This window comes from Passer domesticus, chromosome 20 (assembly GCF_036417665.1).
Source record: "Passer domesticus isolate bPasDom1 chromosome 20, bPasDom1.hap1, whole genome shotgun sequence".
Classification (NCBI taxonomy): Eukaryota; Metazoa; Chordata; class Aves; order Passeriformes; family Passeridae; genus Passer; species Passer domesticus.
Genome location: NC_087493.1, coordinates 8,008,332 through 8,034,853, shown reverse-complemented (window position 1 = coordinate 8,034,853; position 26,522 = coordinate 8,008,332). Strand labels below are relative to the sequence as shown.

General features: G+C 51.6%; 2 protein-coding genes across 8 annotated transcripts in view; one reads left to right on the top strand and one right to left on the bottom strand.

Annotated features, from left to right (window-relative positions):
- Positions 1-2,538: 2,538 nt before the first annotated feature.
- Positions 2,539-26,522, top strand: part of CASKIN2 (CASK interacting protein 2) — a 56,999-nt gene continuing 33,015 nt past the window's right edge. For 2 of the 6 annotated variants that reach the window (XM_064395557.1, XM_064395555.1), the window contains exon 1: positions 25,847-26,111. The gene's annotated coding sequence lies outside the window, so the exon portion shown is untranslated. Of the gene's footprint in view, positions 2,661-21,720; positions 21,862-25,844; positions 26,112-26,522 lie in introns of those variants that run through there. The other 4 variants (XM_064395554.1, XM_064395553.1, XM_064395552.1 and 1 more) reach the window with 4 other exon arrangements.
- On the bottom strand, positions 6,074-13,756 carry MCHR1 (melanin concentrating hormone receptor 1). Of its 2 annotated transcripts, none has more exons than XM_064395563.1 (2): positions 12,728-13,756; positions 6,074-9,145 (listed from the first exon to the last, which is right to left on the bottom strand). In XM_064395563.1, exons 1-2 carry the CDS (start codon positions 13,014-13,016, stop codon positions 8,100-8,102), a joined length of 1,335 nt encoding a protein of 444 aa, XP_064251633.1. In that variant the 5' UTR covers positions 13,017-13,756; the 3' UTR covers positions 6,074-8,099. The 2 variants fall into 2 exon arrangements, with proteins under 2 accessions (XP_064251633.1, XP_064251632.1); XM_064395562.1 differs by having other exon boundaries at positions 6,074-9,148; positions 12,728-13,753.

Genomic DNA, 26,522 nt, shown 5'->3' with positions numbered 1-26,522 from the left:
AACAGTGTGCAATAGATTTTGGTAAAACTTGCTTCTGGTTTTAAACAGCTCAATAATTCTATTCTCAGAGTGTGCTTGAAGGGCTTGGAATTGACTGAGGGTTTTTTAATTTTATTCCCTAAGAGAAAGTAGCAGGAGCTAACTTCTGGAGGTGGTATATTTAAAAAGAAGAAACCCCACAAATTCTTTCTTTCATAAAGAACAAGAAGATTGTTTCCCTTTGGCTGCCCTTCCCTCAGTGCTGAATGTCTTGCTCTCTGAATGTCCAGTCCCCATTGCTCCTTCTGGAGCTTAGAGCAATCCTCCCAGGGGTGCTGCTCCCTTCTCTTGACTATTTCCACTCCCCAAGTGGCACAAACAGTGCTGACTCCTCTCTTTGCCAAGTCCTCAGCTCTTCCCTGCATCTTTTCCTTCCCACTGCCTGTACCATCACCCTTGGCCATGGATCTTGTTTAAAGATCTCTCATTCCCTGTTATTGGGTGAAAACTGTCCAGCCTTTTCCAGATGACACAGCCAGGTGCCAGCTCACTGCTGTCAGTGCTATCCCAGATTCCTCCTTTTTTTCCCCATCCCTTTTCTATTTTCTAGCTCATCATCAAGGCGAGGAAGGAGCAGACTAAAGGAACTGTGGAATTTAGAACTTGATGTCCTCCAGAGTTATCCCATTCTTCTTTAAAGAAGGGGTTAAACACTCCTGGAGAGCACAGCTGGCAGATCTAGGTATCCCAGCTCCTCCCTGGCTCCTGGAATCTGTTTCCTGTGAGCAATTCTGTACATCAGCTGCAGGTCACCCTGTCTTGTACTCATCTGAAGCAACACTCACTGCTGGGCCATCTCCCCCAGCCCATGGGATGCATCTGAGATCTTTGGAGCTTTTAAATAAGCACATTTTAAAGGATTAAGACCATGAGGTGATTTGGGGAGATTAGAGGAATGGGGGTTGTGCTGTGTCTAACACATCAAGGCTCAGCTGCTCTGCTGGTCCCTGGTGCTGCAGCTCCTCAGCAGCTTTGGTCTGTCACTGGTGGCTTTGTCTTTCCTTGAGCCACCCACTGCTCTCTCCTGTTTTCCTTTCCTCTACTTAAGGGCAGTCAAGAAAAGCAGTTGCTTTTCTCAGCAGTACTGTAGATTTTATCTGAGACAACAGCCCCCACTTTGCAAGGATAAAATGATCCTCATTATTCTCCTGTCTCCAGCCTTCATCTGAGGTTTGGGTCATAAATACTTGTAAAACATCTGAGATTTTTAGACTCAGGAACTACAGGACAGCAACATGTCAGCTTGCCTTCTTAGCAGCTCATTTTGGTGGTGAAATCAGAGCCCTGAGTCTTAGGCAGCCAGAAGAAGCTTTTGGCATGACTCAGACCTTGTTTGGCTTGGCTTTTCTCTAATCCCATGTCCTTAATCTCAGAGGAAGCAGTGGTGAGTGAGAGGAGGCTCTGGATTTCCCTGTGCCCCATTCCCTGGTGCCACTGGGAGCTGGGCAGTGCTGCCCGTGCCCCCTGGGTGCTCTTCTGCAGGGTGCCATCCTTTGGAACAGGTACCCACACCCTTGGGAGGGCTGGTTTGGTCCCAGAGCATGCTCAAGGCAGGTTCCACTGTTGTTGAAGGTGTCAGGGTAAGTTTGAATATAAAATAAAGGTGTCCCCAGAGTGTTTAGGTCTTTATGATGCTCTTCTTATGAGAGATAACTCCCCAGCTCAGCCTCTTCTCCAGAGCTCCAGGAGAGCTGGTAGGGCCAGAGAGAAGGGCAGAACCTGACTGTACCCAGCACAGCCCCTTTTCCCAGCTGCACACAAGGCTGCTCTGCTCCTCTCCCCACTAAAGCCAGGAGTAATTAGCTGTGCTGTGGCAATATAATGAACAGTGGGGCTGGATTTGCTGGGGAAAGCCTCCCTCAGCACACAGGAGACATCTTAATTAGCCTGATTGGGCCACTACATGGTTGATGGGGAGATGCTGGAATGTTGTTTTTCTTTTTTTTTCCTTTTACTCTGAGCCTGAGAGTGTCAGGAAAAGGGGAGTGGGGGGCGGTTCATTAAAATCCTCCCAAGAAAGACACATGATTTATTTCTCACGGAACAATCGATGTTTCCCATGCTGCAGAAAGGCTGAATATTAATTACAGCAAATGAGCCCTTTCTCATTGAGCTGCCAGTGTTTGTTCTGAGACCTGAGCCCCCCAGTACTGACTGGGGGCTGTGGCTGGCACAGCCTGGGAGCAAATGTTCATGTGCTTTCTTCAGTGGCAGCAGTTGGCTGAGGAAAAATATCTGGATCTGAATGAAAGCAAAGGGCTTGTTCTCACTCTCAGAGGTGACATTTTACTCTTTTCTTTTTCTTCTGCAATAGTTTCTGTGTTGATAACATAACAAATGTACAAGTCCAGAGCACTTGAAGGTCTAAGATGAAATCCTAGCTGGAATCTAGGTGGCTGTAACGAGCTGACTTTTAAGGAAAACAAAAGTGGGAGGGAGTTAAGTCCCCAAAAGGTTTTGTGCAAATTGAAATTTAGGTCTTAATTCACAAGCTGAGAGGAAGGAGGACAGGGAGCCCTGATGTGAACAGTCTGCTCCTTTCACCATCTCTTTCAGTTTCATGGTGGGAGGGACCTGGCTGCTGGAGAAGGTGCACCTCCAAGAGCAAAGCTCCTAAAGGAGTAAGTCAATAAGAACTTTTAGAAACTCTCATCAGTGATAACTTGTGTTAACCCACTGTTTCCATCCCTCTGCCTATCCCTATTGAGTCCTCTGTGCCAAAATGTGCATGAAAATATTAGAATTTTCCTTTCTGTGTTCAAGCCCCATGGGAGAAGGGGGTAGAGGACTGGAGGCTGGAGTGGGATGTGGGTGTGAGACATCCTGCTCCTGGATGGGGCAGGAGCCTTCCTTGCTGTGGCTGCCTAAGGAGAGCTCTGCTCTCTGCCCTGAAGTGTCTGGTGGGGCAGGGAATGACAGATCAGTGTTTCTGAGCTGCTGTGCTTACAGCACCATGTGTAGGAAGATAATTTTAAGAGCTCCTCCAGACTTAGCAAAAGCAACTGAGTAGTAACTAAACACCAGAATAATTAAATTTATGCCACTGACTCTCAGGCTGCTTACTGTGTGAGTGGAAACCTGCAGGGGACACCAGACACAGGTTGGAGGGAAGGGCTGACTCATCTCTTAAGTCTGTTTCAAGTGGAAGAAATAAGGTTTAAAACTTAAACAGGGACACGCTCCAGTTTTGGTTTAACTGAAGCTTGGAAAAATCATTGCCCCAAATGCATTTCTGTGGATCCAGATCCTATTGCAATGCAGTGCTGGAGGATGAACAATTGGTGTCTGGGGTAGGATCTGCTCCCTGCTGTGCTAAAACCCCCTCAGTGCTGTGGTGCCAATTCACCCTGGTGTGATGGGCAGAACCTGGCTCTCATTCCCAAAGGACTGACCCCGTGTGGACCTGCAGGACGAGGCCTTGAGCCCCCAGTGGTGCTGGAGCTGTGGGCAGGGCGAGGCTGAGGCAGTGACTTGGCTTTGGAGAGCAGAGCAGGGACCCCAGGGAGCATGGACCTGACTCCAGCAGCGTGTAGGGGTGGGGAGAGGCACTGAGGTGATGTGGTGATGGTTTCCCTGGTGTGTTTGTCCTCAGCACTCCTCAAGTGCCTCTGCAAGCACTGCCCTGTGCACTGCCAGGCTGAGGACACTTCTCAAGGGTGACTGCAGTTGTTGGAGCCCAGCTCTTCCCTTTGGGGGGAACCAGGGCTGCTGCTGTCCCTGAGCCAGACTGGGACAGCAGGAGTGGTGCTTTCCATAGCCAAGGCAGCCCTACTGGTATAAAGATGTGACAGGAACGATTATTGTGTCCTGTATGATCATAGGAGCTGTTCCCCAAGGAGGATATGGATAGGGACAAAAGCTCTGAGCTGGTGCCCTCTCCCATGCCCTTCTGCAATTATCCACATCTCTTAGCAAAGTTTTTTCCCTGGTGGTACAGTGAGTTCCCTGTTCAATGCAGATTCTGGAGAAGCCCTTCACTGGGAGAGTGGGGCTGAGGATGAGACATCCTTCCCCCTTTATTCTCCCCTGTGGTTGTGTTTCCTTTTTGCTGCCCCTCCCCACCCTCTCAGCAGGGATGGAGCCAGTGGAAAGGCTGTGGGGGTTTGGCTGTGCTGCCTTGCTGACAGGGGGTGAGCAGGGCAGGGCATTGCTGTGTGGTCCCTGCATGTGGCAGGAGGATTTAGGAGCAGCGAGTTCAGGGCTGGGAACGTATCCGTACCTGCCACGTGGCTCCTCTCCCACCGGTGAGTCTGCTGAATGAAATGCATTCAATTAGCAGCCCAGGAGGGCTGAGGAAACAGGATTAGTCAGGCTCTGGCTGTGTCCCAGGGGCCAGTGAGTCACCCCACCTTTCCCTTCTCCCCACCCTGCAGCCTCCATCCGTGTGCTCCATCACGGCTCAGGTTTTCTCCTGGGCAGGTTTAGCTGTGCAGACTTTGGGTGGAGAGGGGTGTCCAGGGCAGGATGTCACCAGCTGGGCCCCAGGGAGCTCAGCTCCAGGGGTGGCTCGGCAGAGCTGTGACTGGGGGAAGGCAGGAGTTTATTTTGCTGCCTGTGGGGACACAAGGAGGTGGAGAGAGGAATAGAGGTGACTGAATCCTGCCACGACCAGCCAAGGATGGCTTTGTCACTAGGAGGGAAAGTAGGAGTAAAAGTAACTGGACCATCTGCCCTTCTGTGAGAGTTTATCAAGAGCAGAGCTGTGACATGTGGCTTCACTTGCACCTCTGAGGACAATGAGGGGAAGAGGAGGGGCTGGAGAGTGAACCCATCTGTCGCCCTGCTGTCTGACAAGGCAGCTCACAAACACATGGGAGAAGTGCTGGCAAAATGAGCAGAGGAAATTTGTCTCCTCAAGCATAGCAGGCTGTTGATCTGAAAAAAACAGATTGAATAGTTTTTCTACCACCCTTTGGTTTTGTGGGTGTTTTTCTCCTGTTTTTTCAGCTGGATTTCCCTTTGATTTCTCTCAAGATAGAAAGTGGGCTGTGTATGGGAAGCAGGACTGCTGGGAAATGAGCTGCCTTATCTCTGCCCTTCTCACGGCGCCTCTCGGGCAGCACTCAGGGCTCTCCATCCCTGCACGAGGAGCTGGGCCCTTCCCTACTTTGCAATTCCCTTTATTCAGGCTCTGCCCTTGGTAACCAAGGCGCTGAGACAGGAGATCACATAATAAACACAAAGAGCAGAGGGACAAAGGGGTAAAGCTGAACACAAACCAGAATGTCAATGGACTCTCTGACTGAATAAAGCCAGCTCTGAAAAAGTTGGAAAAGGGATAGGATGTTTGGAGGAGGTGACACCAAGGTGCACAGAGATTGTGTAGCTCCTGGAAGGCCTTGCCTTAACGTCCAGGTAGAGTGACACCTCTAAAGGCATTTGATCCTCCTAAGGACAGGCTTTTGTTCACCTTGCCCTGTGCCTTGGGGTGATTTTGGGAAGCTGACAAAAGTTCTATGCTGGCTGTGTCCTTTGCTAGTTTGCTTCCTGTCTGTGCCTTTCTTCCTGGCCTCTCCATACATACACAGGTGTCCGTATCCTTGTCTTCTCAGGGAGTATTTGTCAACTTTTATGGATGTACATGGAAAGGGAAGGACCCCACAGCCAGTATTTAAACATTTGGACTAGGAAACCCCTTCAGGACAGGCAGGAGAAACATGAGGGAATGAAACCATGAGCCTTTGCAGGGTAGTGGGAAGGGGCACAGGCTTCTCCTGGGACACTGGCTGACTGGAAGCTCTCTCCATGGTGATGGGACCAGTCTCTCCAGTACAGCTTTCCACCTCACACAGATGAGATCTACAGGACTGCAAGCTGGGAAGGCGCCTGTGTTGTGGTCAGTGTTGGACTGGTGTGTTGACTTCAGCGTGATGAGATCTGGGAAAGGTCTGCCCCACAAAACCCTCCCTGCGTGCTGCACCCCTTGGTGCTGGGGTGGCCTCCCTTCTTGCTTAGCCCACTTGCCCCTGTGGTTTTCAGCACATGGCTTGGCCACACCGTTCAGATCGACTCACTTCAGATGGGAACAGACTCGTTCGACCATAAACACCTTTACTGTGTAAGCGAGATAATATCTTCAATGCTGCTCTCTGCCAGAGCCCCGATAACTCAGGCTGTTTTCACCTCTCATCCTTTCCTTATGGCTGGCACTAGAGGAAGAAACACCCACCCAGTCATTACCACCTCCTTTCCCAGAAAAGTGTGCCAGTTCTTCCCTTCCCTGCCTCATGGGAGAAAGGTAACACAATAGCTTCCCTTGTCCCGAGGGCAAGTCTGGCTGGCACAGCACACATCCTCCTCGACCTTCGCTCCATCCGAGCCCTTCAGGGAGAGTTCTGACCAAAGAGCAAAGCAGCTCCATGAAAAACAGCAGGTGAAAATTCCTGGCAGTTAAAACGGAGCAAAGACTTTTTGAGCCATAAAGCTTGAAAGTTCTGCAGGTGTCTGGCTTCGTTGGCTGGGGAAACGGAGGCAGAAAATCCACAAGATAATCTTAGTCACGGTCTGGATGTGCTGGTTTGGACAGAGCCTGGAAGAAAATACAGAGAGACCCTGTCCTGAGGTTTGTCCAATGACTCAGAAGGCAACGTGCTGGATCTGATGGTGTCAGAGGTGCTGGTGTTTCACACCTGACTGCTTTGATCCCAGAGGTGAGCGAATGGCTGTGTGCTCTCTAAGGGTGTAGGCTGAAATATTGACTGTACTTGAGTGCACTTACAAGTGTGATGTGATGCCTTAGGGTGAGTGTGTGTGTGGCTTAGGACATCCTGTGCAGGTGACCAGTTTTGCTTTGGAGCTGAGTAAGGGTGAAATTCTCTTCTCAGCATATCGTGGGTGGCTGGTGCTGTGAAACCCTAAGTGTGGTATAACAAATTCCTTTGGACTGTTTGATCTTTTTAATTCTTTAAATTAAATCCATCTACAGTAACCAGTCCCTCCATGTCTGACAAAGTGCTGAACAATGCCTGCGTGGTCCCTGTGGAGCCCAGCACAGGCTGTTGGTGTAATCCCTGCTTTGAGCTGATCTCTGCTGTCTTTTCTCTACTTTATAATGAGCAGAGTTACTTCCTAACCTCCGACTGTTAAAGCTGCATATACAACACACAGACATTTAATTTTCCCTCTTTTAACTTAGTGTAAAGCATTTGTTATTTTTGAGGAAGCTGCATAAGCAACTCTGCTTCCCCTGAGCTGCTTTCTCACAGCTTCTCTCTCCACAGATTGTGAGTTTTAGTCCTGCTTAAAACCCTCTGCCGGGGGTTCCCCAATGGCCGTGCAGACTGTGAGGCACAAGAGCAGCATGAAGAACTAGCACTGTGAAAATCTGCTCATTGGCATGAAAAACCACAAAGCTGGTGTTAGCAGCAGCAGTTTTGAGAATTCTTTGGAGTCCCTTGAAGCAGTGTGATTATTATGTGTCTTATTTTGCTTGAAATATTTGGGATTAGCATCAAAATGAGCCAGTTCTTGAAGTGTTTTGGTTGCCAAACAATACAGCCCACTGGAGGCAGATGGGGCTGGACTGAAAAGCCAAGCAACAGGGCTGGGTGAGACTTCTGTCCCCGAGATCTCTTTGCTGTGTGCTTCTAGAATATCAGCACAGCCAGCAAAGTACACAGATTACTTACAAAAAAAAAAAAAAAAGACATTGTGGTTCAAAGGTTCAAGCTTGAATGAAGAAGCTCTGTGTTGACAAGCTGCTTAGGAAACGTGGTGGGGCCAAGAGATGAGGAATCGTTGGGCAGTGTTGATAGAGGTTTTACTCTTGTAGGGTGAATATTCCCCCCGGAAATCCTCTTCCTGTCCTTTCCTCTCTCTTCCATTCATCCTCTTTGGGGGCCCAGTGGTGGCAGAGTCCTCCTGTGCAGGGTGAAAAATGGCAGCACACAGAATCTCACAGGCTGGGAGCAGTGCAGGAACAGAGTAATGGAAAAGACAGGCACCTGCATTTTGGAGGTGGAAGTCTGTAGTCCATAGGCATCTCCTAGACTTGCCTGAAGCTGCTGCTCCTCCATCAAATCACCGATGCAGAGGCTTTCTGGATCACCCTTCAGAGTGCCCTAGTGAACAGCCACAGTCACCGGCAGCGAGCGTGGGGAAAAGTCCTCCTGAAACTGCGTCTGCTGGGTGGATTCTGACGCCAGCTTCAGGCACACACTGGCCTCTGTCATGCTGTTGTTGTTGGCAGAGCTGCTGTTGCGACAGGGCTCTTTGGCGGGGCGGATGGCCACCAGGAACTGGCGCTTGAAGGTCTCGCTGAGGGCGATGTAGAGGAAGGGGTTGAGGCAGCTGTTGGCGTAGCCCAAGCTGATGGCGAAGTTGTAGGCGTAAAGGAAGGCCATGGAAGGGGTGTCGATGCCCAGGTGAACCAGCTGGAGGATGTAGAAGGGAGCCCAGCAAATAAAAAAGGCGGAACAGATGGCCACTGCCATTCGGGTGACCTTCTTGGTACGCACCCGGAGGCTCCTCTGGGGCAGCGGCACCACGGTGGTGGCCATGTGCTGGAGGATCTTGAAGTAGACCACGCAGATGATGACCAAGGGCACAGCAAAGGCCAGCATGAACTGGTAGAGGGTGAACCAGTAGATGTCGGTCTCCGGGTTGGGCAGCAGGAGGGCGCAGCGCACGGTCCCGTCCTCCAGGGGCATGAGGCCCGCGTACATCCACACGGGAATGATGGTCAGGAAGGACAGGAGCCACACCAGGCAGATGACGAGAGCCGCGACGCACGGCGTCCGCACGGAGGTGGACTTGAGGGGGTAGACGGTGGCCAGGTATCGGTCCAGCGTCATCACTGTGAGGATGTTGGTGCTGGTGATCTGGCTGTTCGTGTCCAGGGCGGTGATGATGGTGCACAGGGGAGCTCCAAAGTACCACGAGCCGTTGCCTAAGAGCTGGTGGATGAGGAAGGGCATGCCCAGGAGGAAGAGGAGGTCCACGATGGAGAGGTTGAAGATGAAAATATCAGGCACGGTCTGCTTGCACCTCAGCTTCTTCTTCTTGACGATAGTGAAGATCACAATGAGGTTCCCCATGATGCCCAGGAAGCAGATGATGCTGAAGAGACTGGGCATGATCACATTGGTGTGTGGTGCTGGCTTCTCTGCTACTGCCAAAACAAACCAAAGCAGTGAGTGCAACCCAGAGACAACCTCTTTACAATTCGGTATGCTTGCCCTGCAGATGGACCCATCCCCATCAAAACCATAGATTGGAATGATTTTTAATACCCTTTCCAGCACTTGGAGAGGCTAAGCTGGGGATTTGGCACTTCCTTCTCTGCCTCTCAGTATGTGCAGCGTGTCCAGACCTGGCTATGTGCAGGCATCTTTCCTCAGCTCTCCTGATGTGCTTCTGTCCTGCTCTGCAACTCCCCAGCCCTTTTTAGAGGGACTAACCTCTGGCTGGCATGCCTCTGCATTCACTAGCACTTGACAGAGTTGAGAGTAACTTTTATTACATGGAATGAAGTGGTTTTAGCTGTTTTTGAGGGGAGTGGGTGAGGCAGCTTGTGCTTCCCACACTGGAGAAGTAAAGCCTTTCTGTGGGTGCCAAAATCTGGATAAAGTCAATGCTCAAGCTGCTGTCAGAAAGCTTCAGTTTATCTGTTGTATGGTATGAGACACAGAGTTCATTGGCCATGCAGGCAGACACCTCATGCTTATCTGTATTGTGAGATCTGGGACTCTACCCTGGCTGTGTCCCTGTTCTCTTACCAAGGTTAGGCCAGAGAACATTCTTCTTTCCGTCTTCCTTCCCTGCCTCTCTCCCTTTCTCTTGTGTCTTTCCTACAAAGAAATCCAAGTATGTAGCCAGACAAGGGTTGGGAGTATGTTTCAGAGGGGATTGTCTAGGAGAAAAACAGCTTAAAGCTGTCTTTGAGTTCTGGATGTGGATGGATTTCCAAGGCAAAATTCTTGCCTGATAATACTCAGCTTATCCACACCAATGCTTGACTGTTGCCCTTTGGGGTGGGACGCCCAAACATAATCAAATTTACATTGGCCTTGTCCCTCACCTGGGTGTAAAATCACATTTTGAAGCCACAAGCTCTTGGTGGTGTCGAAGGCAGTGATGGTGGTGCTCTCTGTTCTGCAGGGCTCCTGTGTGCTGAAGTCTAAAACAGCCTTTCTTAGCTGAAATCTCCTTTAATATCGTCATTCCTTTCCTATGAGACCTGGTGGGGTTTTTTTTTCTAGGAAATGGTTTTGTGTGAGTTATTTATGTTACAAGGACTGTGCGTGACAGCCCCTCAGCTAGGCTGCCTTTCATTGAATTGCAGATGATTCCATGTGCTGTTAATTGGAAATGCTTTCAGTCACTGAGCTGTTCCATCTCCTTAGCAGCACAAGTGGGGAAGCCTCCTCCAAGAGAACCTAGGGAAATCTTGACAATTAGATTAAGTGGAATAAGATACTCCAGGTGTAGTCTTTGCCAAAGCGGTGTCTGTTTGCTGAAGTGGTATTTGCTGACTTTGACCTCTGGAATTCTTGAGTACAAACTTCTCCACGTTTGCTTTGGTGTGACAGAGAAGTTTGACAGAATTAGCAAGATAACTGAGGCTACACTGCTGGCCTGTGGCTGGAAATGTGTGTGCCATAGATCAGTGCTCTTAGAAGTGGCCATGAGGAGCTGCCACTGGCTCAGTCCTTTTGGCATTAGGCAGCAGTGAGCTTAGGCATGAACGAGGCCAATGCCAGAATCCAGTAAAGCAGTTCCTGCACCATTTTATTGGGAAGCCTCTCTGCAGGTGCTGTAAAGCAGCCAGTGAGGCACAGGAGAACTAGCAGGGGGCCTGAAGGTGGAAGCCAGGCTTGGCTGATAAGACAAAAAAGCCTTGTCCAGACTATTTGTGGGGGTTTAAGTGGTCCCTGTTCCTCCTGGTGGCCCATTAATGCAAAGAAATGTCCCCTGCTATGAGATTTTTAGTAGACAACCTACAGCCATCAGCACCCTCTTGAAATCTGGCACCCTTGGGCATCCAAAGATATCTCAAGCCTCCTTACTGCTGGAAGATGGAGGACTAGAAACTGGAAGATGATGATTCTGGTCCTGCACTTCTGCATGGAACTGTTATGAATTCTGATCTTTCTTTTAGCCACAAACTCTATGAATGTGGTTGGAAAGGATTGTTGGAGCGAAACATAAATGCCAATGGTTAGCTGGAAATTGGGACAAAATGTCCCTTTCCTGCTGTATAATCGATCCAGTGCTCATGGCAATCCCATAACATTTGGAATGAGCTCAGCCAGCCCCAAAGCAGGATGTGTGCAGGCCCAAAGGCTTTGTGTGAGAGGTGGGCTGTGCAGTGCTGTAGCACCTGTCCTGCTGATGCTGTCTGTACAAGCAGGACTTGCATGAATTATTAGCTGCACTAATTTGAAGCTGTAGTTCATGTGTATTTTATAGGCTGGAGTCAGAAGAGCACATATATCAAATACTCAAAAGTTCTGTCTTTTCTAAAGACTCTTTCATCTTGAGACATCATTGAATCTGAATTTTCAGTACTGCTTTTGTGCATAACCAAGTGAATATATTTTGTATTTAAGCAGCTACTTCAGGCATTGATTTGTCCTTGTTTGTAGGTCTGTGGCTGCCCTGACATTTTTTCTTGAAGTCCCAAAGGGGCTGTACTATGTGAACTGAATGAGGACCGGGCTAATTTTTTTTTTCTCTAAGGTGCTTGTCGTTCTAAGCCATACCCTGATATGTAAGAGACTTCACCTTCACTGCATTTCAGAAGGAAACCACACTTTCAGAAAACCACGCTTTCAGAAAACCACGCTTTCAGAAAACCACGCTTTCAGAAAACCACACTTTCAGAAAACCACACTTTCAGAAAACCACACTTTTGGTTTCTAAAGGACTGTGCTGGTGCAGAAAGAGTCAAAAACCACGTATAAACCACCTTCTGTTGAAGAGCTGAACCACTGAGAACTGTATTGCACGACCCTAAACTATTGATTTGAAAAGGGTTTCTCCACAGGGTCGTGTGGAGAAAAGGATAAGGATCTCTACATCCCTCTCCAGCGCTATCTCATCTTTTCTGTGCCTCCCTCCCTGTCTAGCCAGGCTGGTTCCTCCCTCCCCAGCAGCCAGGACCTGCGGGCTGCTGGAGTTTGCTGCCTGGCAGCCAGCAGGTAGCGGCTGGCAGCCGAAGGGGCGGTGTCCCGGGGCTGTGTCCCGGGGCTGTGTCCCGGTGCGGTGTCCCGGGGCTGTGTCCCGGGGCTGTGTCCCAGGGCTGTGTCCCAGGGCTGTGTCCCGGTGCGGTGTCCCGGTGCGGTGCCCGGTGCGGTGCCCGGTGCGGTGCCCGGTGCTGTCCCCGGTGCCATGTCCTGGTGCCATGTCTCGGTGCTGTGTCCCGGTGCGGTGCCCTGTGCGGTGCCCTGTGCAGTGTCCCGGTGCGGTGCCCGGTGCGGTGCCCGGTGCGGTGCCCGGTGCGGGGTCCCGGTGCCATGTCCCGGTGCAGTGCCCGGTGCGGTGTCCCGGTGCGGTGTCCCGGTGCGGTGCCCGGTGCAGTGCCCGGTGCGGTGCCCGGTGCGGTGCCCGGGGCTGTGCCCGCAGGGTCCCGCAGCCCCGCTCCCGGCCCGTGCCCCCGGCGCTGTCCGCCCGCGGGTGCTGAAGCCGGCCCGGCCCGGGGGTCCCAGCCCCGTCACCCGCAGCCCCTCCGAGCCCCGCCCCCCCTTACCTGAGCCGTTCCGAGCCTCCGGCACCGAGAAGTTGCGGGAGGAGTTGCCGGGAGCCATGGCAGCGAGCGATGGAGAAAGTTGGGCAAGTTCCCCCGGCGGCTCCGCGGGGGGATGCGCCGCTCCCCCAGCGGGAAAAGAGGAGGAGGAAGAGGAGGAAGGAGCCCTCCCAGAGCCGGCAGCAGCGGCTGAGGCTCGGCTGCGCTCGGTTCCGCTGCCGCCCCGCCGAGCCCGGGCGGGCTCTGACATCCAGGAGCAGCTGACTCGGGCAGGCGAGCCGGGGGCGAGCATCCGAGCATCCCCCGGCGCCGCCGCGGGCGGGGAAGGCGGGGGCGACACGGGGGCTGGGCAGTGCCCCTTCACATCACACCCCAGGGATGGCTGGCATCTGTGCCCTCCCGGCCGCAGCCAGCCTGCGCTCGCCGGCGTCAGGAGGAGTATCAAATTTTTTTTTTGTTTGTTTGTTTTTGGTTTTTTGTCTTTTTTTTTTCTTTTTCTTTTAAGTAGCTCTGATCCGCCTTCAGTGTGTCTTTTTCTCTTTACAGACACACGAACTTTTCATCCCCGAGCCATAGGCACAGCCCCAGCGGGGCTGAAGGATGTTAAGGAAGCAAACTACCCACTGAAAACTGTTGCTTTCACCCTCCGACGCCTCTAACTCCAATTCTAACCTGAGATACTTCACTTGTAATTAATTCTCTGCTGTTTTCTGCTGTTCTGCTTCTTGCCGCAGCTCATTTGCTTCCTAGCTCAAGAAATTAGCTCTGTTGCTAGCTCAGATTTTATTCGTCTTCTATTTGCCTTAAAAATACTAGGCAAGGTCTCCCTTGGGTTTTGAGGAGCTGTTTTACTCCTTTTCCTTGCCTTGCCAGAGCTGTAGCCTGTGCTTTTCTGTGGCTTTGAGCTGATGATTGTCTTGTGCTCCCGGCTGCTGTTTATACATGAGATGGATTCCTGCATTACGATTTGATAAATCACACGTTACCAAGGCAAACAGATCGTTCTGTACCTCGGAGCACTTCCTGGACTGGAAAAAAAAAAAAGATATCATGTCAGAAGCCTGTGAGAAATCCAGCAGCAACAGGCAGGGTTTTCTCGGTGGCAGAGCACCTTGCAGTGGATGTGGTTTGCTTTATAAAAATGACATATGTCTGTCTGGAAATCTCCCCTGTTTCTGTCTCTTTCTTTCTGTCATGGCATCAACTGCAGAAGACATTTTTTGGAACTTCATAATTCTGTAGGAATCAATCTGTACCTGTGAAAGGGAGGCCCAGCACACACAGAGCAGCAATCCCAGCATGGCCTGCCAGCCAGATTTGGCAGCAGCAGTCCCAGTATGGGCCATTTTTGTGTAACCCAAAGGAGTTCATCATTATTAGGTTGTCCTCTAGTGGACCAGCAGCAGACAGAAACCTGGTGCACATTTTGCCCTGGCATTGAAGCTCTTAGAAATCAGAGACAGGCTGAGGCCAAATTGAGTCTCTGGAGTTGCTTCAGCCAGTGATTTGCCTGTGAGGTTTTTTTCCATGGCAGGTATCTGTGGTATCTAAATTTTGAACATATACACCTTGTTGAAAGGTGATGTTTCTCAGTTAATATTTTCTTTAAAAACTGTTTCCTTCACATCTTGCATAAATGATAGTGTTCATCTGTCTGTGGTTACTGCTGCAAAGCAAGCAGTGGTTTTGTGTGTGAGTGTTGGAGTGTTGTGAACAGGGTGATGTCCTCTGGAGAGTGCCTTCAGATAATTTAATTTTTTCCAGGCTTGAAGTATGGATTAGGAGTGTTTGCATAGGAAACTGGTAGGCAGCTGTTATTGCAAATATTTTCCCTGCATAGACAGGCTCCTACTCACTTTCCCTGGAGAGGAATGTGATATCTTATAGCTTTCAAAGAAAGAATCTGACATTTAAATATAGCAGTTGTTCCAAAGCACAACTTTAATTTTATTTTGCAATCTCAGCTATTGCTGTTCACTTAGAAAAGCCTCACACATAAGGAAGGTGTAATTCCCTCTTCTCAGCTGTAGAGGCATAAAAACCCACAGCAGCTCTGCCCCTGACACGACAAAGCCATGCTCAGCATCTGAGATCTGCCTCACCACCATTTCTGTGTCACCGTTTCATTACTGGGCTCCTATATTCAGGCTTTGACAACGTTTGTTTTTCCCTTTTTTGCTTCGTCAATAATCTGGAAGTTCTTGCCCCTGGGAGGGACTCGTGCAGAGTTTTGCCGAGTTTGAAGGGGTAGAGAGAAGGGAGGAATTTGAGCTGCAGCAACTGGTGATGCTCAGCCTGTCTGTGCACAGAGCTCGCCGTCGGCGGCAGGAGCAGGCACAGTAATCGGCTCATTATCTGCCTGAACACTTGGAGACAGCAGCTCTCTGAAGGACTGGTTCTGTGAGTGTTCATCTGCTGGAAACTGCAGCAGGGATGAGCTCTCAGGGGACCTTGGGATGTAGCCGATGAGTTGTGCTAACCACTGCATGTAATTACAAGGAAGATTGAGGCACTAACCCCTTGAAAACACCTCTTAAGAGAGAGATATAGTAATTAACATTTAGACAGGGAACTGCCATCTCGACAGCCTAATGATGTAGATAAAAGTGAGGAAATGGAGCTCAGCCCTTGAACATAAAAGAAAGAAAAATTACTTCTTCCTACAAACTTGGCATCACCACTACACTTAGACCATCCTGTCTGCAACGTCGCTGTTATGAAGAAAGATAGTAATCATCCAAAGCTGCTGCTAGGCAAATTCTGCAACCAGGGAATGAATCTGGCTGGTCTAACAGCGGTTTAACCCTGAAAGGCTCTTGCATTTCAGTAATGAGTTATATTTCCTGTGCCTGTCCCAGCTGGAGATCCTGACTTACGCAACGCGGGTGGAACCGCAGCATCCCGTGGGGCAGAGCAGCACCAGCTTCTGTTACCGTGCTACTGAAACCATTTCCCCAGCTGGTTTCACCAAATAATTTCTCATTAAATGGGAGACTTTCTCATTTGCTAAATATTTATTTAGCACCTGGCTGCTGCTCTGATTTGCACTCTGGAGAGAGAAGCCTTTGCTATGAGCCAAGTTGCAAATCCTCCCCTTGAACTCACTGCTCTCCTTACTCACGACTCCAGACTTACTGAATGGGTCTCTGCATTTTTATTGCTTAGCTCTTTGACTGTGATTACATTGATCAAGTAGCCTAGTGGTGAAGTTTTTCTCTTGCAGTGGCCTTAGGGATAGGGATGATCTCACTCAGGATGTGTTAGACATGGTGCATCAGCCCTCCATGCTGCCTGAGTGCTGTCTTTGTCTGATAGCTGCACATCAGTCTCCCTTCTTTCCAGGCAAGATTGGTAAAGCAGTTTCTGACTGTTGTTCCATTTTATCTCCTTTGATTCTGGAAAGTGGTCTTTGCCACATAACATTTTCCTTCCCTGTAGATAAGAAGTGATAGCAAACTTAAACAATTTCCCTAAAGCCACACGCTGAGCTTGAGGTCAAAAATTGACAGCAATTCTCTCTACAACAGCCCTGGTTTAGGCAGCATCTTATCCATCCTCCTGCAATGTCTATCTCAGCACAACTTTTGTATCTCCACAGAGGGATGTGTACTGAATGTAATGATCTGATTAAAAAACTAAACGCAGAAAACGCAAATGTTTGGAGGAGTAGGTTTGTGAAGGCAGTTTGGTGGTGACTCACATGCTGCTGTCATTGATCCAGATGTGCACAGCTGTATGTATGGTCTGGCAGGTTGGAAAGAAGCTGATGTTGCCTGGCTTGATTCAGGTCAGTGCTAGTGTGTGATGCAGTTCTGCCCTGAGCTGCTATTAACGAACAAGGAGACTGAGCCATGAGCAAATCCTGATTTCCCAACTCCCAGGCTCTGCCTTCCCTTAGACACGAGCATCTCTAATGAAAGCAGCAGGTGAATTCCCTTTCTCAGCTGCTCAATAGCCACATGTGGCTTTACAGGAATTCTTCAGCTAAATGGTCATCTAAGCTCCTCTGTTATCTGTGCTGGATTTCTAATTAATTAACACAAAGTGGGAATTTATCTAAAACCAGATGATGACCGCCTCTCTCCCTACTGGTTCCTGCCCTTGAAATGACAGGTCCAAGCTGCCTGGCTCATTCCAGTCCCACACTGCTAATTTGAGGTTTAAGCCCTCAGCCTTTGCCCATCCCACTGCTCCCAGCCAGCCAAAGGCCAGGGCAGCACCTTCTGTGGTTTTGTTTTCATTGCTAAAGGTCAGAGGATCCCAGAGACAAAGGCACAGCCAAAATTAACAAGGGGCTAAGCAGGACTTGCCCTGTGAGAGGCTGTCAGGCCGGGTCAGCCGATGAGCTGAGGTCAGGGATGTGCATGTGTGCTTGGTGAATTGGGCAGATCCCGGTGTCCTTGTCGGAGATAAGAAGCTGCCAGCACATCTTGACGTTGGACAGGAGCAGCCAGGAGCCCTCAAGGAGACAAATCCTGCCTCAGGGTATGTATTTGTTGTCAGTCACTGATTCCCTTTTACAAGAACAGGCATTAGCACAAGGAGAAGGCAGCTGTAACCTGAATTCCTCCTGAGTCTGAACTGAGGGGAAGAAAGTTTTGACTTGGATCTGTGGCTTGTGGATAACTGCTCATGGAGCTCAAGAGGAGACAGAACAAGAGGACTGATGTGGAGGGTTGATGATCAAGAATTGGTGTCTGCCCAACCCAAAATGAGTGCTATGCCATCCTTCTTTTCAACGAGAATTAGGATGTTGTTAAGCTTGGAAATGGAAATGGAAATTACAGCTCCAAGATGAAGCAAAAGGGAAAATCTTGAGAGGTTCAAGTCAGGGAAACGAGATAAACTCCATTCAAAGTCTGGAAAGAGCTGTCATATGAAATTGCAAATCCAAGTGTAAGGATTTATGACAGAGCTAATAAAAAAAAAGTGGTGTTTTATAACCAGAGACTGCAATCCTGCTGCCTAGTCCTCAGAATGGGTGGTGGGGTGGAAGAAAGCAGTAATAGTTGATTTTTTAAATCTACCTGAAGTCCAGTAAAACATTTGATACAGCATGTCAGAGGAAATTTTTAGTTTGCAGAAGATGTGAACAAGCACAAAATCTGTAAAATTAATAAGGCATTAAATCCCAAGTGAGACCAAAGCCTTGTGTCAAGGGGGCTGTAAGCAGTGGTAGCATGGGATGGGAAACCCTCCTGACACAGACCTGCAGGCCCCTGCAGGAAAAGCTCTGCTCACCTCAGCAGCTGGGTTGCTGGAGCAGCCAGATGTTCCTTTCCTCTCCAATTCCCCCCAGGGAAACCAACCATATGTTCCCTGTGCCACTGCAGGGCACAGAGGCATCTGCTGGGGTTGGAGGCAGTGGCTCAGGGCAGTGGAAGAGGTGGGAACCTTTTAAAATGATAATGAAAAAGTAAAACGATGCTCACTTATGAAAACAATAATCAGCAAAGTGCTTTGCCTCTTGGGCTGTTAAACACAGAGCAGAGGCAGATGCTCCAGCAGCAGCAGCCAGCACTTGTTATCAGCTGGGAGTTCATTAGTTGGAAAGATGGGAGAGGAGCAAGATGTGCGTTCAGTGTGAGCTCCCTGTTTAACATGGCTCAGAAAAAGGTAAATGTGGCTCTCAGAGGGACCTGCTGAGATGTTTCCCTGGCAGGAGTTACTGTTGTTGTGTAAACTGGGGGCAAGGCTTCCTCTGGAAACCTGTGCAGGTTCTTCATCTTTCATGTCCAGATCTGCACAGAAAGTTGAGCTGCAGAAGCACTGAGTGAGTCAGGACAGAGTCAGGGCACAGGGAGGTGACCAGGGTGATGCTGGGGATGAACAGGCCTGGTACCACATCCAGTTCTGCAGGTCAAGCTCACAGAAAAGATGCTTTCTCCAATGGTGCTTTCTTTCAGAATCAGTGCAGGTTCCAGGAGAAGGGTTAAGCAAGCGGAAGCTGGCCATTTTGCTGGTTGCCTTAAAATATTTGGAGAGAGTTCATCTGGATTAAAATCAGCCCCGAATGTTATTTTTGATTGACTCAGTTCCTGGAGGTTTTGCGGCAGTGATGCAAATACATCACTGCGATGCTTTCTAAATGTCCCAGTTTGCCACTGGGTGACTTTCTTTCCTCTTCCCCTGATTTTTCCTGCTGTGTGAGAAGGGTTGTTGGTCCAGGAGGCAACAGAGATATTTCTATTGCCTCCTGCCCTGGGTTATTACTCTGTGCAAAAGGCCCCTTCCCACATCTTGTGCCACCATAGCCCCATGGTTCAGTGCACTCAGATCATCTTTCCACTGGCACCGTGCACAGTGCCCTGCTAATGCCTGGGGTTTTTTCCTCTGATCCTTATTTTCTAGACTGGGGTGACAGTCGGTGCCTTTGCAAAGTCACTTTAAACGTGCTGTGTTTTGTGTAAAACTATGTGTGTGTGTGTGTACAAATCTGGGCTGCTGAGGTTGCAGCTGGGGTTGTCAGCAGACCCAAGAAGCCAGACCTATCTCTAGGTCCAGGATTTATTCCCATCAGAAATCATAGTTAATTAAAGCCTTCTTCTGAAAGGAATTTCTTAGCCACACTAGAGGGATAACAAAGTGAAAGCCATGTCCTTAATCCTGCCCTTTCATCTCCTAGAAATTCCTTCCTCTCCTGTCTCTTTCTCTCTGTCCTGATTGTTAAAAGAAATGAGAAATAATTTCCACTTGGAAAAAACCCAAGACAACAAAACTCCAGCCCAGCTGATCGCAGCAAAAGCCGAGGAGACAGAGCTGAAAGAAGGAAGCTGTTAATGAAGCATCAGCAGCGAGCCAGGGGCGGGAGCTGGAGCCCATCCAGATGGCTCTGCTAATTCCTGCATCCACTAAACACGCGTGTCCTCCCGGGAAGGGCTCGGCCGAGCGGCCGCTCTCCACAGCCCGGCTCGCCCCCACCCCCAGGAGGGGATTTGCCTGGGTTATTCCAGGTTCCTCCAAATCAACTCATCCGAATTCCCTCTGTGGATGGGGAATGACATCTTCCCTGCTGACCCATCCAGGGAAAATGGAGCCCCGGACTTTGGTTTCCATGAATTCCTCCATGGATGCACCAGCGCTCCAGTTGCTGCTCTCCTTCCTGTCAGCATGGCTGGGAAGGACCAGGAGGAAGAAAGAGAGGGAGCAATGGGAACGGAGGGATCAGTAGGAATGGGAAGCAGAGCTGGCAGCGTGGGGAGCAGAGATGCAGCAGCGTGGCCCCGATGACAGCGTGCTGTGGCTGTGCCAGCACTGCCCTGTCTGCTCCCACAGCTTCCCTCCATCCACAGGCAGCCCAGATCCTCGTGTTTCCTGGCCCTCCATCCACAGGCAGCCTGGATCCTCGTGTTTCCTGGCCCTCCATCCACACACAGCCTGGATCCTCGTGTTTCCTGGCCCTCCATCCACACACAGCCTGGATCCTCGTGTTTCCTGGCCTGGCAGATAAGGCGGCCTCGCCGTTAATCAGGAGGCCTGGAGAATGGGATCAACGCAAGGCAGGCATGCTGCAGAGTTAATCTCCTTTACTCCCTGATGATGGATGGAGCTCATTGCAGACATTAATCAAGTCTGTGAGTGTGTTCACCAGGCAAAATGGATTAGACGCTGTGCTGTTGGCAGAGGCATGTCCCAAGTCCCTGAGCAGTCCTGAAGGAAGCCCAACGTGGTGGCAGTGCCAGTCAGGGCTGCAGCACAGTGATGTGGTGTGGGTGACAGGGATTACAGCTGCCAGAGCCCCAGGATTGCCTAGGTGTGTCCCCAGTTCTGCTCTGCTGGTGCTGGCTGTGCCTCCCCAGGGGCTCAGGGCTGTGAGGTGGGTTCTGGTCATGGCTGGATTGGGCTCATCCATGGAGCTGCTCTTCTAAACAATGTGCAGAAGGTCCTGGGATGGTTTCAGGGACATTGGAACATCTCCAGTTATGCAGCCCCCAGATCTGCCTGTTACCCAGAGGAGACACAGCTGCCTGTGAAGAGAAGCTCTGGTGGGAATGGAGAAGGAGCATCAGGCAGCAGAAGCCATCTGTGAGTCTCTGGAGACCGTGGACTGTCCTGGAAAAGCAGGAATAGGATCCACTGTCACATCCCAGCCCTGGCCATGGCTCTGCAGAATCCCTTGTGAAAAGCTCTTTTCTGGTGTGAGATCCTGTTCCACCTGTGAACTGTGCCGCTTTGGACATCACAGATTTGAGGAGTGGTGTCTTGGAAGCAAAGCAAAATGTTTTCAGGCAACATGACAAAAATGTTCTTCATCTGCTCCATACTGGTGTTGGAAGGACCAGCAGTAAGAACAACCCCAAATCCTTGTCTTCCAAAGGGGGAGAAGTTCAAGCCTGGGGAAACAGAGGGAAATGCCCTGGAAAGTCATGAACTGTGCCCCAGGATGTGGATGTGCAGCAGAGCCACCCTGCAGCCCCTGCTCCCCCTTAGGAACGAGCAGCTCGGGGTGTTCCCCGGGCAGCCCTGAGCCCCGACCCGCTGGAGCGCTGCCGGTGGCCCACGCGCTCCCCGCTGCACGGCAGCTGGAGGCTGCAGTATCCACTGACAGCCAGCGAGTTGTGGTTTTCTGATGATTAATGACACCTCCCTCCTCATGGGAGCCATTCAGCCTCCACGCAGCTGGATGATAACGGAGCCAGAGCGATGTTTGGGTGTTTCCAGAGAAAAAGGTCCGCGTGCAGGGAGTGCGCTGCTGCACTTGTCAGTTGGTTCATTCCCCCCACATCAATCCCAGATGGGGGCTCAGTTTCTGCAGGTGAATGTGCCTGACCTTCATTTCCAGGATGGATGCAAGTGGGTGGGGTGGAATCCAAGAGGTTTGTTAACAGACATTTTCTTTCCCCCTTCTGCCTTAAGTGCAAAGCCCAAATGACATCAAAGCAACAGAAAGTCTAATCCCATTTTGAATCAGTGCAAGCACATGCAGCGAATGTTAAACAGGGAATCCGGCTGCAAAAAAAAGGGAGGATTATCTTTAATTTCCTGAGTGAGGGACTGAGCAAGGGAGACAGAGAGAAAAGAAAGGCACAAGACCAGAAAGAAGTGACTGTCAGCACAGGGAGGCTGGAGGGGGACGAAGAAGAGGAAGGCAGAGTGAGGAGGGCAGTGTGAACAGCAGCTCACGTGTACCTGGAGGGGTGAGTCTGGAGGGAGCCAGGAACTGGCACGTGGGAAGGAGCCCCATGCCAGCACCTGCCCGAGTTCCCACAGGGATTCAGGGGAAGGATTTGGGTTTGCTGTGCCAGGGCAGGGGCCGGTGCGGGCTGTAATTCCTGGTTTGCACGTGTTCCAGCCAGGGCTCTGGAGGTGCTTTTCAAGGGAGCTCAGAGCTGGACTGCCAGCCCGGAATGATGTAGCAAGGGGTTGGTTACCTGATTACTTCTGTGGGGGGAAACTATTTGTTGCAAAAGATATTACCAGAGCAGAGCTTCCTAAACCACCGAGCCCCGCTACCTGTCTGGGTTTCTGTAGCTCTTTGCCACCAGCAGGTCCCACCAGCTCTGCTAAGGGCAGCCACTGCTGCATTTCACACTAAGGCTGATGTTCAGCTTCACAGGGCACGAGTTCATGCAGCTGTGTCAGAGTTCTGGCTTGGGTCTGGGATGTATCCTGGCACTGAAGCCCTCCTGGTGGCAGTGGCCAGCTGCAGGCAGCAGCTGTGCTGTGGCGTGGCAGGGGATGTCCGGGGCCAAACCAGCCCAAATCTTTGTCTGCCACAGCCTGGTCTCTGGGAGGGAGCTGTGATCCTCTTCCTCCTCCTTGTGGGCAGTGCATCTCTCTCTTGATCAAGCTCCCTAATTCATCTCCTTGGACTGCTTCCAGCAGCAGCTATTGCCAGGAGGGTGTGTAAGAAGCAATGGAGTAAATACCTACGTAAGCACCTTTGTGTCCAGATCCTCTGTCCTGCTCTCACTTTGCCCTCCACACTGGTGCCTGCAAGGTGGAGTGCTGAGCAGGGTGGGAAATGCCTGGCCTGGATTTAATGTGGGATGAGCTGGATCCCTGTACAGAAAAGGCTCCATGGGGACAGGATGTGACTTCTGAGGATGAGGAATGGAACTGAAACTTGCTGGGATGCTTAAGGACATGAGCAAAGCCCAGCAGTGGGGCACCCATCACCCCTCAATGCTCAGGGAGCCAGGTGATGTGTGAATAAATGTCAGGAGCTGCAGGAAGGGCTCCTGTGGGTGGCTTTAAATCTGGGCAATAACCTGCTTTCTGGCGTGGCCTGATTTGGTGCAGGAGAGGCCCTTCCTCGCCCTGCTTCACCCTCAGCCTGCAGTCCTCTCCCTGCAGGACGGATCCTGTGGTCCAGCACAGCCTCTGCCATGGTGGTGCTGCCCTTGTGCAGGTGCCAGACATCAGCCCTGTGCTGACCCTGAACTGGGAGAGTTTGGACAGTGGTGTCTGCACACCCCTTGCCATGGGCATCAAACTGCCATTGCTCCCTTGTCTGAGAGGCAGCCCTGGGATTGCAGCAGGACCTGGGGTCAAGATGGGCACACTTTAAAAAACCAGCACTGAAAGAGAAGCCTGAGCCACTGCTGAAAGGGGGGAAGTGTATTTCCATCCAGCTGGTTCATAACATACTTTAAATGTTTTGGATGTCTGGTATGGGCCTTCCTTCCCCCTCAATGAGGATGAAATGGCCATGAACTTCCAAGATTTGGTGAGATTTGGGACTGGGAGTCTTGCACTCCAAAATTTGGAGGCATGTCTGTCACAGCCTCACTTGGAGCCAGCACTGGCCATGAAGCTGCTGTGGATGCCACTGTGTGTATTGCTTCTGCCAGTGTGGCTGCTTCCACGCTGGGCAGCAAATGCATAGCTTTGAGTGTTTTACCCCATCTCAAAACAATGTCAGAGTAGAAAGCAGGGATTTGCACAGCTGCAGGAGCTGTGAGACAAGCCAGGATGAGCTGCAGCCACCCAAGACATGGGCTAACCTGATAAAACTGCTTTGAATTGTTGCATTGAATTAAAACAAAAGCCACAACAACCTCCTTCCCAATACTTCACAATGAGAGGATCGCCGTAGCAGGGACCTCTAGATGGCAACATCGACCTGAGGAGCTGCAGGCAGGACCCAGGGCCCTGCAGAACTGAGCAGCCCGACCCGGCTGGAGCCCCCGGGCCCCTCGGCCAAAGCGGGGAACACAGGTCAGTGCTGCCTTGGGCACCTTTGTGCAGAGGCTGAGGGCAGAGTGCCCACACAACTGTGCCTGCACCTTGAACCCCCCTAGACTCTAAAACGTCTCGTGCACAGAAGGGGGTGAATTGTTAAAGGACTTTCTCTGCAGTGAAAACTCAGTCAGCACCTGCTCTGCAGGCACGGGGGAATAAATGTCATAGGGGGGTCTGTCAGCTCTGCAAGGTGGACACGGCTGAAGCCACTGGCAGCTCTTTGTGCTCATGTCACCAACTAGCTGTTCAACCTTCAAGAGTGGCTGGAAAATTGGGATTCACGGGGGGAAATGGGGGCTGCTGCACTCCCTGCAGGCAGGGCCATAGAGGGAAGGTGCTGGGCTTTGGTGCAGTGTCAGGACTGGCAATATGTGGTTAAATGTTTGAAGGTTGCAGTAGAAATTGTTGATTTCTAGTAAACCCCTCCAGTGGCACCCACCATTCCAAAGGCTTGTGTGACACCAGGGATTAAAGTTTGAATTACCCAGCTTTAGCCACTTTGGCTGGGGATGTCAGGGTGCTGTGCCCTTACTATAACAACATGTGCTGGAGGTTGTTGGGGTGAAAAAGTCCTTCCCCTGCCTGAAATGGGACACACATTTTGTACCAAACAGGACCTGGGCTCCTCTTTTGCAAAGTGGGTTTAGTCTGTGCTCAGGGAGCTGCAAAGCTTAATTAAGATCCTTAGAAGGACCAAAGGTGCCACATAAATTCAGGGGATTATTATAAATGTCACTGCGCTTTACAAGCTCTGGAAAAACTCAGAGGAGGAATAACAAGACCTTTCACTTCACAGCCCTTTCTAGCAGGGCTACTTAAAGCTTCGTGCTTCAGCACAGCAGCCATAAAATGTTGACATTTATAATTAGATGTGCATAATAATCTCTTTATTCCCGAGCTGAAAAGACAGGGTGTGTCTGGAGACATCAGTCCCTCCTCCTTGCCAAGGATCCCCCTCATTGGGGCTGCTCATGAAACCATCATTTGGTGAAATGTCTCGGGGGCCTGGTTTGAAGAGGTGTGGGATTTTTGCAACTCCCCCAGGGAGCCGTGGGCTGGCCATTTAGTGAATAAAACCAAAGCCTCCGTGTGTTTTTAATCTGATTAGTTGATGATAATCCGGCGGTATCATGCAACAAAAACTGTCCAGCTTTATTAGGCAATCTCTTGTTTTGAAATAACTGCGCTCGAAGGAGCACTTGTCTCTGCTGCTTCTGCTGAAGATTGGCAGAAATGGGTGATTTTTGGTGGTTTTAGTGCTTTGTGAGAGTAGGATTAATTTGGGGCTTGGACAGCTGGGGATCGCTGGATTTTGGTCCCATGGGAGCTATCAGTGGCATTATGCAGCCCCTCTGCCAAAGGCGCTGGGGGCGGAGCGGGTAAAGGGCTGGGGCTGAAAGGGGGCGAGGGCTGGTTCCCAGACCACCGTGTTGCTCCTGGGTCGGTGATGGGGGGCCTCGCCCCGAGGCCGGTCCTGTAGCACCGGACCGAGCCCGCATCGAGCACTCGCTCGGCCCCGTACGCTGCCCGTGACCGGAGCTCGGTCGATGCCGGCTCGGAGCTGGATTGAGGAGGATGGAGGATTCCCAAGGGAGCCGGCCCCGAACCACCGGCTCGCTCCTGGATGGAGAATGGGGAACCTCGCACCAGTTCGGTCCCGAGCCCCGCCGGTCCCGGAGCATCGGTCGCGTACCACGCCGGTCCCGCTCCCCATCGCCGGCACCGGACCGCTCTGTGCGTGCAGCCGGACCCCCTTCCCAGCGAGCCGGTGCCCGGGAGCCCGGGGCAGCCCCGAGGGGGGCGGAGCGGTGCCGGTGCGGCGGGATGGGCGGCCCGGCCCCTGCCCCGCATCACGGTGAGTGACAGCCGCCCCGGCCCGGCCCCGCCGCACAACCCGCCGGGCTTTTCCAATCAGGCCGGGCCGGGGAGGGATTTCCTGCCGGGACGGGGCCGGCCCGAGCGGGACTTTGCCGAGTGCCGCGCCGCCTGCGAGCCGGGACCCGCGGCTGCGCTCCGGTACCGGCCCCGCTCCCGCTCCGCGCGGCTCCAGAAGTTGCGGCCGGGCCGGGCCGTGCCGAGCCGGGCTGGGCTGGGCTGGGCTGGGCTGGGCTCGGCACCGAGCGGCTCCGCACGGCGCGGGCGGGTCCGGTCCGGTGCCGTCGGTTCGGTTCGCCCCGGTGCGGCGGGCTGGGAACGCCGCCAGGTGAGTGGGGCCGGCGGAGCAACTCGCCCCAGGAGCCGCGGAACGGCTCGCCTCGGTGGGGGCAGAAATCCCGGAGGAAGGAGCCGCCCTGCCCGGGGGTCGCGAGGGGGGCCCGGGCGCGGCCGCAGCGAGCGGGGCTGGAGCCTCCCGGGGGAGCCGAGCTGCCCCCAGCGCCCCTCGGGACCCGGCTGGGTGCTTGCAGCTCCTTTGCATCTTTCCTCCGCCACTTACGTAACTGGTTTGGGTTTGTTTGGGGTTTTTTCCCCCCCTTCTTCTCCCTCCTTTTCCCCCCCGGCGCTGCCGTTGGCTGCGGGAATGTTTGGGATACTTTGGTTCTCCAGGTGGATTCCTGGGCTGGAGGCTCCGCTCTGCTCGTGTGGGAGGGATGTTTTGCTGTTGCTTTTCCAGCTT

What these genes read in the sequence shown, in the direction of transcription:
- MCHR1 (XM_064395562.1), bottom strand. Translation starts at nt 13,016, where the DNA reads ATGCTCGCCCCCGGCTCGCCTGCCCGAGTCAGCTGCTCCTGGATGTCA. An exon ending in GGAGGCTCGGAACGGCTCAG is followed by an intron (nt 9,149 to 12,727) that starts GTAAGGGGGGGC and finishes TTGTTTTGGCAG; the next exon opens with TAGCAGAGAAGCCAGCACCA.